General features: G+C 39.0%; 1 protein-coding gene across 4 annotated transcripts in view; it reads right to left on the reverse strand.

Moving 5' to 3' along the window:
* Positions 1-15097, reverse strand: part of DMC1 (DNA meiotic recombinase 1) — a 41561-nt gene that overhangs the window by 25143 nt on the left and 1321 nt on the right. For all 4 annotated transcript variants that reach the window (XM_042993273.1, XM_042993275.1, XM_042993274.1 and 1 more), the window contains exons 2-8: positions 14895-14980; positions 14243-14287; positions 13182-13328; positions 10590-10672; positions 5048-5100; positions 2858-2899; positions 1664-1736 (exon numbers count right to left, since the gene is read on the reverse strand). In XM_042993273.1, the coding sequence (XP_042849207.1) occupies positions 1664-1736; positions 2858-2899; positions 5048-5100; positions 10590-10672; positions 13182-13328; positions 14243-14287; positions 14895-14945 (494 nt within the window). In that variant the 5' untranslated portion in view covers positions 14946-14980. The remainder of the gene's footprint in view (positions 1-1663; positions 1737-2857; positions 2900-5047; positions 5101-10589; positions 10673-13181; positions 13329-14242; positions 14288-14894; positions 14981-15097) is intronic.

Raw genomic sequence — 15097 nt, forward strand, 5'->3', positions numbered from 1 at the left:
AACTCTTGTTTTGGAGTCAGGTCATGATCTCACGGTTTGTGGGATCAAGCCCCGAGTCGGGCTCTGCACTGAAAGTGAGGAGCCTGCTTGGGATTCTCTCTCTCCCTCTCTCTCTGTCCCTACCTACCAGCAATCGCTTTCTCTCTTTCTCAAAATAAATAAACATTTAAAACAACAACAACAATTCCTCTGGGTGCCTGGGTGACTCGGTTGAGCGTCCGACTTTTAATTTTGGCTCAGGTCATGATGTCACGGTCATGAGATCAAGTCCCTTGTCAGGGCTGGGTGTCAAGCCTGCTTGAGATTCTGTCTCTCTCCTCTGCCCCCTTCTACCCCCCCACCCACCCCCTATGCGTGTAAAACAAAAAACCAAAAAGTTTCCTCTGAACCTGATAACCTCCTCAAACTACTGTATTTCATCTTCTATTTGTTGGTTAATAACACTGCCTCCATTCCTTTCTGTTTATTCACAACAAGCTTCCATCATCTTACTTTACTGCAAATGCTCTCTTGGATTCCTAATGTCAAACCTCAGTGATCTTTCTCAGCTTCCACCTTCTCTCTCTTTCTTTGTGGAACAGTACTGACAACGCTTTTCTTCTTGAAATTTTTCTCTGGCTAAGCCTCTACAACTGGATTTTCTCCTACTTCCTCTGTCTGTATGACATCTTCTTTTTAGTCCCTCTTCCTACGCTGAGGCACACCCCAAAGTTATGTTCTACCTCTTCTTGGGTAGAATTCAACATGTCCATGGATGTCTTCCTGTTCCTCACATTTAACACAGTAAAATGAAACACACCATTTGTCTGAAACATGATCTTCCCAATTCTACTTTTGGCATGATTATCCTCCCAGCATCTAGACAAAAAAACCGGACAGTAGTGTTTCAAACCTCTCCTTCCTCTGTCTACTAAACAGAGTCATCAAATCCTATCAATTTTCCTCCCTAATATTTTTGTCCCCCACTTTTTTAAAGAATCTTACTTTTAAGTAATCTCTACCCCCAACATGGGGCTCAAACCTACAACCTCAAGATCAAGAGTGGCACGCTCTACCTATTGAGCCAGTCATGCACCCTTGTCCTTTTCTTTTTATTCCTACTGCTTCCAGCCTAGCTCAAGCTCTCATTACTTGCCTGCAATATCGCAAAAGTATCCAATTTACACCCCTCACCTGGTTTTAAAGCCCTTCATATCTAAAACCCAAATCACCTTTCCAGCCTTAATTCTGAAACACATTTCAATTAAATTACAATTCTTTCTGTCACCCTACCAGGTTCTGCCCTTTTCTCTTCTGTGCTTTTTTGTTCTCTTCTTCCCTTTCCCTTTATTTTGAACCATGACTTTGAGAGAGTCAATAATCTTCTTCCTAACTATTAGGTACAATCTTTGGAGAAATAAGAGGATAAAAAACGAATAAAATATAATTTTCTCCCATGTATTCATTTTGTGAATTTTACACCAAACTCATCTGGAGAACTGAAACCTTTTGAAATAAAAAGTGACTTGAAAACTCTACCAACTGTTTTCCCTGTGGCTTTTCTCATTATTGCTGGTTTAGGAGATGATTGTACAAATGACATATTTCAAACAGACTTTCTTTTATAGCAACATTACTACATCATACTAATTATGCTAGCAACTTGTTTAAATAAAAAGGTTACAAAGTGTTTTCTGTATCAATGAAGATAATCTTTCCTCCTGAGTAGCCACCTGCTCCTGGAAGTTGAGCTGTCACTAGGAAGCAATTAAAAAATTAAATAATATTAATAGGATTGAATAACCTTTGTACAAGTGAATATATAAATTAACATAGGATTTGCATTGGTTGCAACTCTGTAGTCAATCTGGCAAAGAATCATGATCCTTTAGTTTCTAAAAGCGTGTTATATTCTTGTATTACTAACCAATGGTAAAATCATAAATATTCCACCAGCATGGTAGCAGTTCAACAAAGAATATCAGTATCTCTCACAATGGGAGATATTCATGAAAGTTAGTTCTCTTCTAGAGAACAGAATTTAAATATTACTTTCTTCCTATAAGAAACAATCACAAATATAATTTATGCTATATAAGTTATTTAAGTAACCTTTCAATTAATGCGTGTCAAATTTTAAAATGCATTGACTCTCTAGGTAGTAGTAGTCGACACTAAGGAATTTCTTTATATTAGGTTCAAGTATTATTTCATTTATTTTTCAAAACAACCCTAAATTTGGCATTATCATTACTCCTATTTTACTGATGGGAAAATAAGACAGGTGAAGCCACTCGCCCAAGGTCACACAGTTAGCAGTGGTAGAGCCAAGACCGGAGCCAGGTATTTTGATTCCAGAATCCCATTCTTAACTGCTTAGCCATGCTTCTTCCACTCAGGTCAAAGAAATGCAGAGTAGTGTCTTTGTACAGAAGGAGATAGTTTGTTTATTTGTTTTAGTAACATTTATTTTTAAGTCTTAGCTAAGGCCAACCTTACTCCATGGAAAGTTAGAGATTCTAGGTCTCAGCTGATTTTGTGACATTTTTGTCAATAGAATACAGAAAAGATGAAATGGGAAAAATGGAGACAGTGAGGGCCTCTCTCCACCATCAACCCTCATATACCTATTCACTTCCTCCCTGGTTCCATTCAGGTGTTCAGAGTGCAGCACATATACCATTACCTCAAGCATCACGCAGTCAAAGACTGGCTCTGGTATTTGTGTAACGATGGGCAGTTTACTTAACCTTCTTGAGCTTTAGTTCCCTTGTAAATTTGTTCAGGTTACATGAGATCATATAAAGCACCAGGCACAAAATAAAATTAGTATGTGATAGCTACAATAATTATTGTTATTGTTGTTATACATCCTTACCACAGAGGGTATGAGAGAGCTGGGTTTTTCCAGTACGAAATTCTGTAAAATACAGAAAAAAACAAAAACCACATAGTTCATTTTTAGATGTTTTCATAAAGAATAAAATACAGCCTCCGAGTATGATTTTCTTTCCAATTATCAAAACTTACATACAAAGTACTAGCGTGTCATGGGTGCATTCTACAATATGATTACCAGTAGTAAAAATAACTTTAAAAAACATTTATCTATTTTGAGTGGCGGGAAGAGAGAGAAGGAGAGAGAGAACCCCAAGCAGGCCCCATGCTCAGCACACAGAGCCTGACACAGGGCTGAATCTCACAACAGTGAGATCATGACCTGAGCATCAAGTGTTGGATGCTTAACCAACTGAGCCACCCAGGCACCCCAGTAAAAATAACATTTTAAAGGTATTTGTTCACAGAACTGTCCTTTAGAAAAAAAAATTATTTAAACCAAGTTTTCCTTAGGATTGATTAATCATTGTGAGATAATAGAAAAAGAAAAATATATATATATATATTTTGGTCTCTGCCCTCTAGTTCTTAGCACAGAGTTCCTAAAACCCTTGTAATTTCCTAAGTGATAAGAGCACTACAAGCATCTTTTGTTTCATTGAGGCCACTCTGGGTGGACTCCTGATGGCTTCTGATGGATGGATGGGGCTGGTCACCAGAAAGACCAAGCCATGATTAGAAGGTTGGAATTTTCAGCACTCTTCTCCTTCTCTAGAGAGGGGAGAAGGGCTGGAAGTGGAGTTAATAATTGATCATGCCTGTGTGAGGAAGCCTCCTAAAAGTCCCAACAGGATGGGGTTCACAGAGCTACCGGGTTGGTGGACACATGGAGGTGCTGGAAGAGGGGCACGCCTGGAGAGGACATGGAAACTCCACACCTCTTCCCTCGTACCTTTTCCTACTCATCTCTTCCCTCTCGATGTTCATCCATATCCTTTAGCATATCTTTAATAAACTAGTAAATGTAAGTAAGTGTTTCCCGAGTTCTGTGAGTTGCTCTAACGAATTAATCAACCCCGGGGGCGGGTGGGGGGGAGGGGGCAGATGTTGGAATCTTGGATCTACAGCTGGTTGGTCAGAAGCAGGTAATAACCTAGGCTTGTGAATGGCATCTGAAGGCAGGGGACAGGTGGGGAGGGGATTCTTATGGGACTGAGCCCTTAGTAAACATATGGAATCTGATGCTATCTCTGGGTAGATAGTGTCAGAATTGAGTTGAATTCTTAGATACCCTGCAGGTATCCAAGAATTGCTTACTGTTGTGGGGGAAAACATCCATATATTTGGTGACCAGAAGTGTCAGAAGTGTATTGTGTGAGCAGTAAAGGAGACTCACAGGAAAAAATACACAGTAGGAAAGAACTGGGTTTTCACTACATAGGGAAAAAAATACTGAGTTTTTTCATTTTAGTCATATAAATGAAAGTTTAAGACCCTACTACTAAGGAAGGAGAGCCTCGGGTCCTCCCACTGCACTGAGATCCTCTTAGGGAAAGTTGAAGTAGTCTCAGATTGGTGGCATGCCCTACCTCCCAACAAAAGCAAATCCTTTCTAGAGAAAAACTTCCCCATGCACCAGTTTAGGTCCAGTGAACTCCCATAGATCAAAATCAGGCAATAAGGTCACAAATATCAGTAAATACACAAGGGAGTGAGCCAGTAAGACTGACAGTCAACAGAAATAACAAAAACCAATTTCTCTACATCGACAGAAACATCAACAACAACAAAAAAACCGACTTTGTTCCCCTAAGGACTGCAGATACTGGAATTGCCAGACATAGTATATAAAATAGCTGTGCATGAATTGTTTTGAAGAAAAATAGAAGATATGATCAGGGAAGAGAAAATCTACTCTCTACGTTCATGGAACATGCATATCCTAGAAATAAAATTGATCCCAGTATTCAACTACCTTTTGAAGGAATGATAGAAAAAATGTCTACTCTTTTAGGGAAGTCAGAGAAAAAGAGGACAAACGCCAACCAGACCTTTCTGTTAACGTTGGAATTTGTTTCAATTGCTGCCCAGAATGATCCTGTAGTATAACTGAGACTTCACCATAAGTTTCAAAATAGATACAATTTACTAATTGTTATTTGTTTGATTATATATGTATGTATGTGTGTGTACTTCTTTTCATATAACAAAATACGAAGGTTTTACCGACCTCCAAAAGCTTCTGTGATTGCCATGCTTTCAATTCCACCTCCTAGCAACTTACTGGAAATAGAAAGTATGCATTAGTAAAAGGAACAGAAATAGAAATATCAAGAAAGGAGAAAGCATATATGTCTCCTATCTATCTATCTATCTATCTATCTATCTATCTATCATCTAACATGAATGGGAATTCTTGGCAGAATAGATGACACTCTTCCTGTCTAGACCACAGGTTCTGCTGCATGTGGGCAGGGTGGATCAACAAAACAACATATAAGCACTGCTGTTCTTGTTCTTACTTCTGGATACCAATAGGAAATGGGCTTTAAGTCTCATTTTTTTTTTAATGTTTATTTTATTTTTGAGAGAGTGAGAGAGAGAGAGAGAGAGCACGCACACAAGCAGGGGAGGGGCAGAGAGAGAGAGGGAGACAGGATCCAGGAGGCTCTTTGTTGACAGCAGAGTCCAGATCAAGAGCTTGAACTCATGAACCATGCAATCATGACCTGAGCCCAAGTCAGACTAAGCCCCTCAGGGGCCCCTTAAGTCTCATTCTTTACAACTGAATTGAAGCTTGAATAAATGGTCTTAGTTATTAACTGGGTTGTTCATATTGTGCTTGGGACTATTCAGTGTTTAAATATAAGGAGAAACGTATGTAAAATAGATATTAGGAGAATTCACCGACTGTCACCATGATTGGTTTATTTCACACAAACCACTCTATGAAGAACATGTCAGGATAGGAAATATTCAAAGGTGTTATAGGTAATGCTAGCAGTTAGAAGAATAATGGCCAGATTTTGGCAGCATACATTTATTTGGTAACCCAATGTTTCAGTGTATTTAATATTCTTTTTAAAAAAAATTTTTTTTAACATTTATTTATTTTTGAGAGAGAGACAGAGCATGAGCAGGGGAAGGAACAGAGAGAGAGGGACACACAGAATCTGAAGCAGGCTCCAGGCTCTGAGCTGTCAGCACTGAGCCTGACATGGGGCTCAAACCCACGAACCATGAGATCATGACCTGAGCCGAATACTTAACCCACTGAGCCACCCAGAAGCCCCTACTTAATATTCTTGATGTGAAAAGACCTAAGGTTAAGTCATTATGTCATTCATTCATTAAATGCAACAAATATTAATTGTGTTAACTGTACTAAGACCCAGAAGGAGCGCTTTAAAAAGCTTTGCTGTTTTAGGGTGCCTTGGTGGCTCAGTTGGTTGAGCGTCTGGCTTCAGCTCTGGTCATGATATCATGGTTTGTGAGTTCGAGCCCTCAGTCGGGCTCTGTGCTGATAGTTCAGAGCCTGGAGCCTGCTTCAGATTCTGTGTTTCCCTTTCTCTCTGCCCCTCCCCAGCTTGTGCTCCATCTGTCTGTCTCTCTCTCTCAAAAATAAACATTTTAAAACTTTTTTAAAAACTTCGTTGTTTATACTAGCATGAATTTTGAGACATGATCACAGATTAGACAAAGCATTAATAGATATGGATAATACAATAGATTTTATATTTACATAGTTTAAGAGGGCAATTTAAGTGTAAACTGAGGCAATGTCAGAATTACCCACAAATTTAATGAGGACTATGTACTTTTTAATGAAAAAAAGAAAAATCTAGGTACCACCTGTATAACTTGAATCTAAAGGCCATGGGTTGAAAGACCATCCCATTTGGAGGGCTTGCACTTGAAGATCTATAAATCTACAAACTATTAAATTGAGGTTTACTTGTCCCTCCTCACCTTGAGAAAAATTCTAAAAGGCTGTGGCTCTAGAAAATCTAGGACAAAATTTCTGGTTGATATGCAATCTTAATCAGGCGAAAAAGTAACCCCAAAGTTTACCTGACAGGGTACCCCAAAGTACTTCGGATGGCATAACTGTTCACTGTGAAACTCAGGAAAATTTAGAATTAAGTATAGGAATACTGTTTTTAAAGCTAGATATTTAAAAATAGAGCCACAACTCACACCCACAGACGACCGTTTTCATATTAAATTTGGGAATAATCTACATATTTAGTATTTGAGAACTTTCATTTTTATTATTATTATTATTTTAAGTAGGCTTCATGTCCAGCATGGAGCCCAATGCAGGGCTTGAACTCAGGACCCTGAGATCAAGACCTGAGCAGAGATCAAGAGTTGGAAGCTTAACTAACTGAGCTACCCAGGTGCCCCTGTTTGAGAACTTTTAAAGTTTAAGAGAATTTGACCTTTTTATTAGAACAGATTAGCCTCTAATTGATGAAATGAGTTGATAACTAAATTTATGCAAAGTATCTGAACATTTAAAAGTGCTGAAGATTCATTATACTTATAAGTTTAATTTATTAGATTTAGAAAGACATTCAGGTAATTGGAAAATTTTAATAATTATACCAATAAGGTCCTTAAAGGAAATATATTAAAATCACAAATAGAACCTAAAATGTTTAAGGAAATTTAGTTAACCATGTTATGAAAGCCCCCTTGGGGCGCCTGGGTGGCTCAGTCGGTTGAGCGTCCGACTTCAGCTCAGGTCATGATCTCACACTCTGTGAGTTTGAGCCCCGCATCGGGCTCTGTGCTGACAGCTCAGAGCCTGGAGCCCGCTTCAGATTCTGTGTCTCCCCCTCTCTCTGCCCCTCCCCTGCTCATGCTCTGTCTCTCTCTGTCTCAAAAATAAATAAAAACAGGGGCGCCTGGGTGGCTCAGTGGGTTGAGCGTCTGACTTCGGCTCGGGTCATGATCTCACAGTCTGTGAGTTCGAGCCCCACGTCGAGCTCTGTGCTGACAGCTCGGAGCCTGGAGCCTACTTCAGATTCTGTCTCTTTCTCTCTCTGACCCTCCCCACTTGTGCTCTCTCTCAAAAATAAATAAATGAAAAAAAAATTTTTTTATAAATAAATAAATAAATAAATAAATAAAAACATTAAAAAAAATTAAAAAAAAAAGAAGCCCCCTTACAATTTGCTGGATCTGTAAGTGGACTTGCAGCTTAAGGAAAAATGCACAACATGTTAATAAGTCAAATATTAATTTTTAAAAACCTAGTTCCTGAGTAATCTTTTCTTTGCCTAAAACTCAATACTGAGGACACCGGAAAACTCACTATGACAGTAATAGTTTCTTTAGCCCAATGCTGCCTAAATCAGGATGTGGTAGAGCAACTGGAGAATATCAAGTTATTATTTGAGTCAAGTTGTTTTGGTGACCGACCTGATTTTGACCAATTAACTTTGGGGTAGGAATTCCCAAAGACTCTTCCTTAGCTGTTACTTGAAAAAAAAGATTCTGTGATTTTTTTTAAATTTAGGGCAATGTTAAGTTAAAGAGGTGTTTTGTTTCACAGTAGGATTTCATACCCTTTAATAGGCTAGTGTGCACTGTGAATCTCCAAAAGAGTAATATATAGTATACTACACTTCACCAACTTATTTCATTCACTATTTGTTTATTCATTCAGTCATTTAATAAATATTCACTGAGAACCTAGTTCATGCTAGAGATGGTTTATTCACTTGGGGTAAAGAAGTGAACAAAAGACAGAAATTCTCTACTTTGTGGAGCTTACATTCTAGTGGGAGAACAGACAATAAATAGCAATAAATACTTAAGTAAAATATGTGGTATGTCAGATATTATTAAATGGTATGGATAAAAATTAGATCCAGAAAGGAGATAAGAAGTACAGAAGATGAAGGCAGGGGGTTTAAATATTTAAATAAAGTGATTAGAGACCTCCCTGAGAAGTGGACATTTTATCAAAGACCTGAAAGCAATGACAGCAAGCCATGTAGATACAGGAGGAAAAAGTGTCCCAGGCAAAGGAAATGGTAAGTATAAAGGCCCTGAGGCAGGAGAGTATCTGGCATGTTCTAGGAATAGCAGAGAAGTCAGTACAGTTTGTGCATAGCAAACTAAAAAAAGATTAAAAGATGAGATTAGATTAGAAGTTAGAGAGGATTTTGGCTTTTGAGGGCGTCACTGGAGTAGTTTTGGGCAGAGAAGTGTTATGATCTGACCTAACTTTTAAAGGGATCATTCTGGCTCCTGTGTGAAGAACAAACAGCAAGGTCTGAAAGAGAGAAGTTAGAAGTTATTATAATACTCAAGAGGAGATATTAACAGGTAGTTTGAGCCAGTACAGTAACAGTGGAGGAGGTGGTGAGAATTTTTATTTCCTCTTTTTTCCTGCACACACACACACACACACACACACAAATATATAAACATTATTATGGAAAGTCTCAAACATAAAGTAGACAAAAACAGTATAATAGTGAGCCATCACGTACCTGTCACTTAGCTTCAACTATTATCAACTATGAACTCATGTCAATCTTTTTTCATATAAACCTTCAACCACTTCCCTCTCTTCTCATATTATTTTAAGTAGATACTAGGCAACATATCATTTCATCCTAAATATCTCAGTAGGTATCTCTAAAAGATGAATACTCTTATTCTTAACATAATCACAGTACCATTATTACCTAAAAGAGTAGTAATTCCTTAATATCAACTATATAGTAAGTTCAATTTTCCTTCTCATATATATCTTATTTTTTATAGTGTGCTTGAATCAGGAACCAAATAAAATCCACATATTGGGATTAGGTAAAAGGTGTTCTAAATCTCTTTTAATCTCTGGGTCTTCTTCCTGACTGTTTTGATTCTTCGTGATTTACTTGTTGAAGAAACTGGGTAGTTTGTTGTTGAAGGTAGAGCATCAGGATCTGTTAATGAGGAAGAGTTAGGGCATGAAAGGAAAAAAACACAGCACCAAGGATGACACCAAGATTTTAGTTCTGAGGATCAGAAAAGAGGCAGATCTGAGATGAGGGAGGCTTTCAGAGGTACAGATCTGGGGCAGATATCAGAAGTTTGGATTTGGATCTGTGAAGTCTGAGTTGCCTAGTAGACATCCAATTAGTTGGATGCAATATTTGACTATGAAATCCTTTCTTCTTGGAGTATCTTGTGAGGCCAGGGTTTTGAGGAATATTTTGTGGAAATACTGCTTTTGTTCAAATCTTAGCCACTCATCTAATTTATGAATTAGTAATTCTGCCTAGTAAGGTAGGGAAAATAAAAAAACACATTCTAGTCAACTTGCATTAGGAAAATGATGACTACGTCTCAGGAATCATGAGATAGTAAGTAAAAGGGGAAGTTAAAACCGCTGATGCTAAAGAACAAAAACAACCCTGAATTATTTCTTCTAAAATATTCAGTCTAACAACTGATTTTTAAATAAAACCCAAAGTGAAATGGAAATTGCCTTTATCAACAAAAAGAAAAGGAAATGAAAAGTTAAACTGATTTTCAAAATGGTTTTTAAATACAGGCTGATTCAGAAACTACTTATAATTTGGATCTGAATTTCTTGTAAGGAATTTAATCCTGCTTCTACAAATCGTTTGGAATTTGTTTGCTTCAGTAGCCTTTCAAAAGGAAAAAAACTACTTCAAAAGAAAAAGCTATTTTGAACAAACTCAAGAAAAGAAATACTATATTCCGAAGATTGTGTCTAGTAGTTGTAAAAAATATGAGATACACACTCAAATTCCTGGCTCCCAGTGGTAATATGGAAAACCATCTTTCTCTTCTCACTATACTCAAAGGCAGTCAAGAATCCTGGTTCCTACAGAAAGACAAAAGGAAAGGTTCAAAAGGGTATACGCTGCCCAAAACTATTCACGTGATTATCAGAGTCATCGTTTGATACAAGCTACATACAGTTCATTTGTCTTTGAAGGCAGCACAAGAGCATAGTTAAGAAAACAGGCTCTGGGGTCACCTGGGTGGCTCAGTCAGTTGAGCATCTGACTCTTGATTTCAACTCAGGTCATGATTCCAGGGTTGTTGGATCAAGCCCCAAGTGGGCTCCTCACTGAGTGTGGAGCCTGCTTGAGATTCTCTCTCTCTCTCTCTCTCTCTCTCTCTCTCCCCCCCTCTGCCCCCTCTCCCCCACTTGTACTCTCTCTCTAAAATTAAAAATTAAAAAAAAAGAAAACAGACTCTGGAGCTACCCTATCTAGGTTCAAAATATGTCTTGGGAGCCTGGGTGGCTCGTCAGTTGGGCATCCTACTCTTGATTTCGGCTCAGGTATGATCTCACGGTTGTGAGATCAAGCCCTGCATCAGGCACTGAGCTCGGAGCTAGTTTGGGATTCTCTCTCTCTGTCTTTCTCTGCCCCTCCCCTGATTACCCACTCTCTTTCTTTCTCTCTCTCTCTCAAAATAAGTAAAAATTTAAGAAAAATGAAATGTCTCTAACACTAGTTATATGATTTGGAGTAAACTACTTAATCTGGCTATACTTTAACTTCCTCTTTTGGATCAAATGGGGATAAGGAAACGGTCTCTCTAATAGGGTAGCTGTAAAGTTTAAATGAAGTATATTTATGTCATAAAGCAGAATGGTATTTTACTAAATGATTCCATTGATTTCATTGAATGGCATCATGCCCCCCCCCCCCCCCCCCGCCCCCAGCTTGGCAAGTTTCAAGAAGCACAGAAATTCTAGTTTTCACTATTTAGGAGACATTATCTTTCACATGGTAGGAATACTACTTATCTGCTGAATTAATGAGCTATAGCTGATGCAGTAGAAGAACTAGTGAGACTAGGCCCTGATGTCCTCTAATGACATGGTCTAATGGATTTCCCTCTATGTTTTATACTATGACAGTGGTTCTCAAGTTTTGGAGAACTTAAAGGGGGGTGGGGTGGGTAAAAAAAGCCCAGGCCTATCCTATTTCAATGAATCTGGGCCTAGGTTTTCTTTATTAAGCCACTCCAGGTTATTCTGATACACACCAATATTTGGAACCACTGTACTATGAAATTAACTTCCTTCTCTCTCTCCTTGTACCTCTCAAATCTCTAAGAATAAACAGCTTTAGTTAAGAAAGGATGCAGACTCTAGGTACAGTAGTGATGCTTAAGAAGGAGAGGGGTTCTTTTCTTTGATAAGGGATTTAGTTTGCAAAGAAAAAAAGACTAATGCCTAGGGCCTATCAAGTGGCAGTTTCCCAAACTCTGGGTACTGCTTCAGGGCAGTTGTGGAATTGACCTGTGAGTATACTGCCTGAGTTTACTCAGAAGTTAGAACAACTGAGCTGGGTGCAGAGCAGTTTGGTTAAGTCCTCTCCAAGTTCAGGACCACACTGCCACCATCATCACTCTCATACCCCCACTGCCCCTGGGGAAAGAAACCAAATGGCTGTCAGTGAAGACAGCTTCTAGGACTTGCTGGGAATGAGACCCTCATATACACATGTAGACATGGAGAGCCTTGTTCTTTTGCAAAGAGACTTGGTGACTATCTTTCTACACATTCCTGTTTCCAGAGTTAGTGTCTCTGTCAGTCCCCAAAAGTTCTACGCAAAAGGTTGTGTCAAAGGTATATGTTTTTGCTTGGAACCTCTTAGCTGCATGGGCCTTTCATGGTCTGTGAACCAGCTACAAGGTACAAGTTCAGCTTAGCTTTAGCTCATCTGCCTCACTGAGCATTTTTTTTTTCTTGGTCATATTTATCTCAACTGTACACAGGTAAACCCACACTGTTAATCTTTTTCTAACCCAACGCTCTCTTACCAACTGGCTTGTACCAGGAGAGTGCAATTTCTTTCGTGCTGAGTGTTTTGAAACAACCAAAGACATATTACTTGAGGAGACAAAGCAAAACCAAAGAGGGCTTAAAACAGAGAAACAGAAAGGGAGAAAAAATATAAAAAAGGAGAGCAAAAAAAGAAAGTTGTGGTAAAAATAACTGCCGTTATAGTACTGAAGTCTCTTAACCCCTGTCTCAATCTGTCAGAAATTAATTGTTGTTGCTTTGAAACTGAAGTGATAAAAAGTTAACATGGGGAGTATAACAGATTGTGATTTACAGAAGTTTCTAGCATTGAATGAGAAAGGCTATAGAGTCTCACAGGGCCCTTCCTTTTTTTTTTTTTTTTTTTTTTTTTTTTAAGTAGGTTTCATACCTGACCTGGGTCCCGGACTCACAACCCTGAGATGAAGACCTGAGCTGAGATCAAGACCTGAGCTGAGATCAAGAGTCGGCCATTTAAGCAACTGAGCCAGCCAGGCGCCCCTCACAGGGCCCTTCTAAGCTAAAACAACAAAGAATCGATTTTGCTTACAATAAGTTTGTTGGCTGCCTCTTTAATCTTGTCCACTTTTGCTTCTGAGAGCCCTTTGACATTGCATAGTGCCCTTCTTGTTGTCATCTGTATCCCTTTGATGGTGCAGATTCCTACCGACTTCAGTTTTTTAATGTCAGCCACATTCTGTAAATAAAAGAATGGATGCAGCAGATTGATAAAATGCCAGCTTGCAAGGCTTCCATACTATGTCATGTGCTTTTGTGTCCATCTCCTTCCACCACGATGCCAATTTTATACAAGCAGCCAGGTGGAACCCACCCACCATGTAGCCAAATGTTCTGGAAATATCTGAGTAGAACATACCCAGCACGCTGCCAAATGTTCTGGCTGTGCCCTGATTTCCCGAGAATGTTAGTGAGACCATGGCAATGTAACAAGGAATTCAGAAGAAAAGTCTGTTGGTAGAAAAGCTAGCAAATTTATCACACGTTCGCCCCCTCAGTTCAGCTCTTTCCTTCTAGAGAACTTCATTATGAATATGTTCTTTTTAAAATTAAAATTTTTTTCCCTCTACCCTTGGGGAATGCAAATAGCTACATCGCCAAAGGGCCAGGATTTTCTCTTGCTCCTATTTTCTCAATCCAACTGAAAGAGATTAAATGTGAGGGCTTCAAAAGAAAATGTCAGAGAAGTTTTACTATCAATGAACTGCTGTTGAAATTCATCTAGTTACTCCAAGTCTGGTTTCTGTCATCATCATTTGCTCCAATCACCTGCCACAGAACTGAATTTTTTGTTGATGAAAACAGGGGTAGATAGCTCTGAACACCTCCCGTTGGGCCAGGGGTTCTCAACTGGGGTCCATTTTGCCCCCTTGGGACACTTGACGATGTCTGGAGACATTTTTGGTTGTCACGACTAGAGGGGTGCTACTGGTATGTAGTGAGGGGTCAGGAGCCAGGGATGCTGCTGAACAGCCTATGATGCATAGGACAACCCCCCCAACTAAGAACTGCCCGGTCCCAAACGTCCAATAGGGACAAAGCTAAGAAACCCTGAATTGGAGGATTTCACACAGCATTGAAAAAAATACTTACAATCCCATGTTTTTGTAACAGGTCAATGTCTTGAAACAAAGATTCCTGAAGGAAATGCAACAGAAAAAAAAAAAAAAAAAGGAGCTTTGATTCTTCATATCCAGCTGTATCATATCTTTTATAGAGTTAATTCAGCATTATGAGTCACTCCAAAATGCCTCAAATTCCACTTCTCTAAACAGATCGAGGTGGGATCCATATGCTTTTTTCAAACACGGTGCTATAGATTTAGAAGGTGCACCAACATTGAAAGGGCTGGGAAGCCCAATATTTTTGTCCTGTCCTGTCCAGATTTTTAAGACCTTAACCCAAAGGCGTGGAACAACACTCAGCCTCTTTTAAAATATGTCTTCTCAGCTTTCTGCCCCGCTAGACCTTGAACTCCTTCCTCTGCTATTGGGTACCAGCATGCAAAGATTACCATTATGGCCATACCAGTTGTTAGGTTATTAAAATACTTTTCATGCTAGTTGCTAAGTAGCTAATCTTAGCATCCCTTGCCAAACAAGTTGTCACATATTTGTAATATTGCCTCTCCCTGGAACTATGCTTTCTTTCCACTCTCAGTTTCTAAAAATAATCGCTAACAGAGAAGGAACTTCATTTTTGTGGAATGACTGCACGTCTACACGGTTCAACATTCTAGCCATACCTCTTCATCCTGGAATCCTGGTTCTTCCAGCACAACTTGATCCTCCTTCATATTGAAAGGTGAGCAAGCAGAAAAAAGAATCAGTTCTGGGAAAAAAAGAAATATTATTCAAGAAGCGGTCATAGATCAAAGAGCCTTTGCCCAGAGGCCTCCTTGACTTCATTTCAAAGTCGCCAGGGACCAGAAGAGCAATTAGGGAAACA

Source organism: Panthera tigris, chromosome B4 (genome assembly GCF_018350195.1).
Source record: "Panthera tigris isolate Pti1 chromosome B4, P.tigris_Pti1_mat1.1, whole genome shotgun sequence".
In the NCBI taxonomy this organism is placed as follows: domain Eukaryota; kingdom Metazoa; phylum Chordata; class Mammalia; order Carnivora; family Felidae; genus Panthera; species Panthera tigris.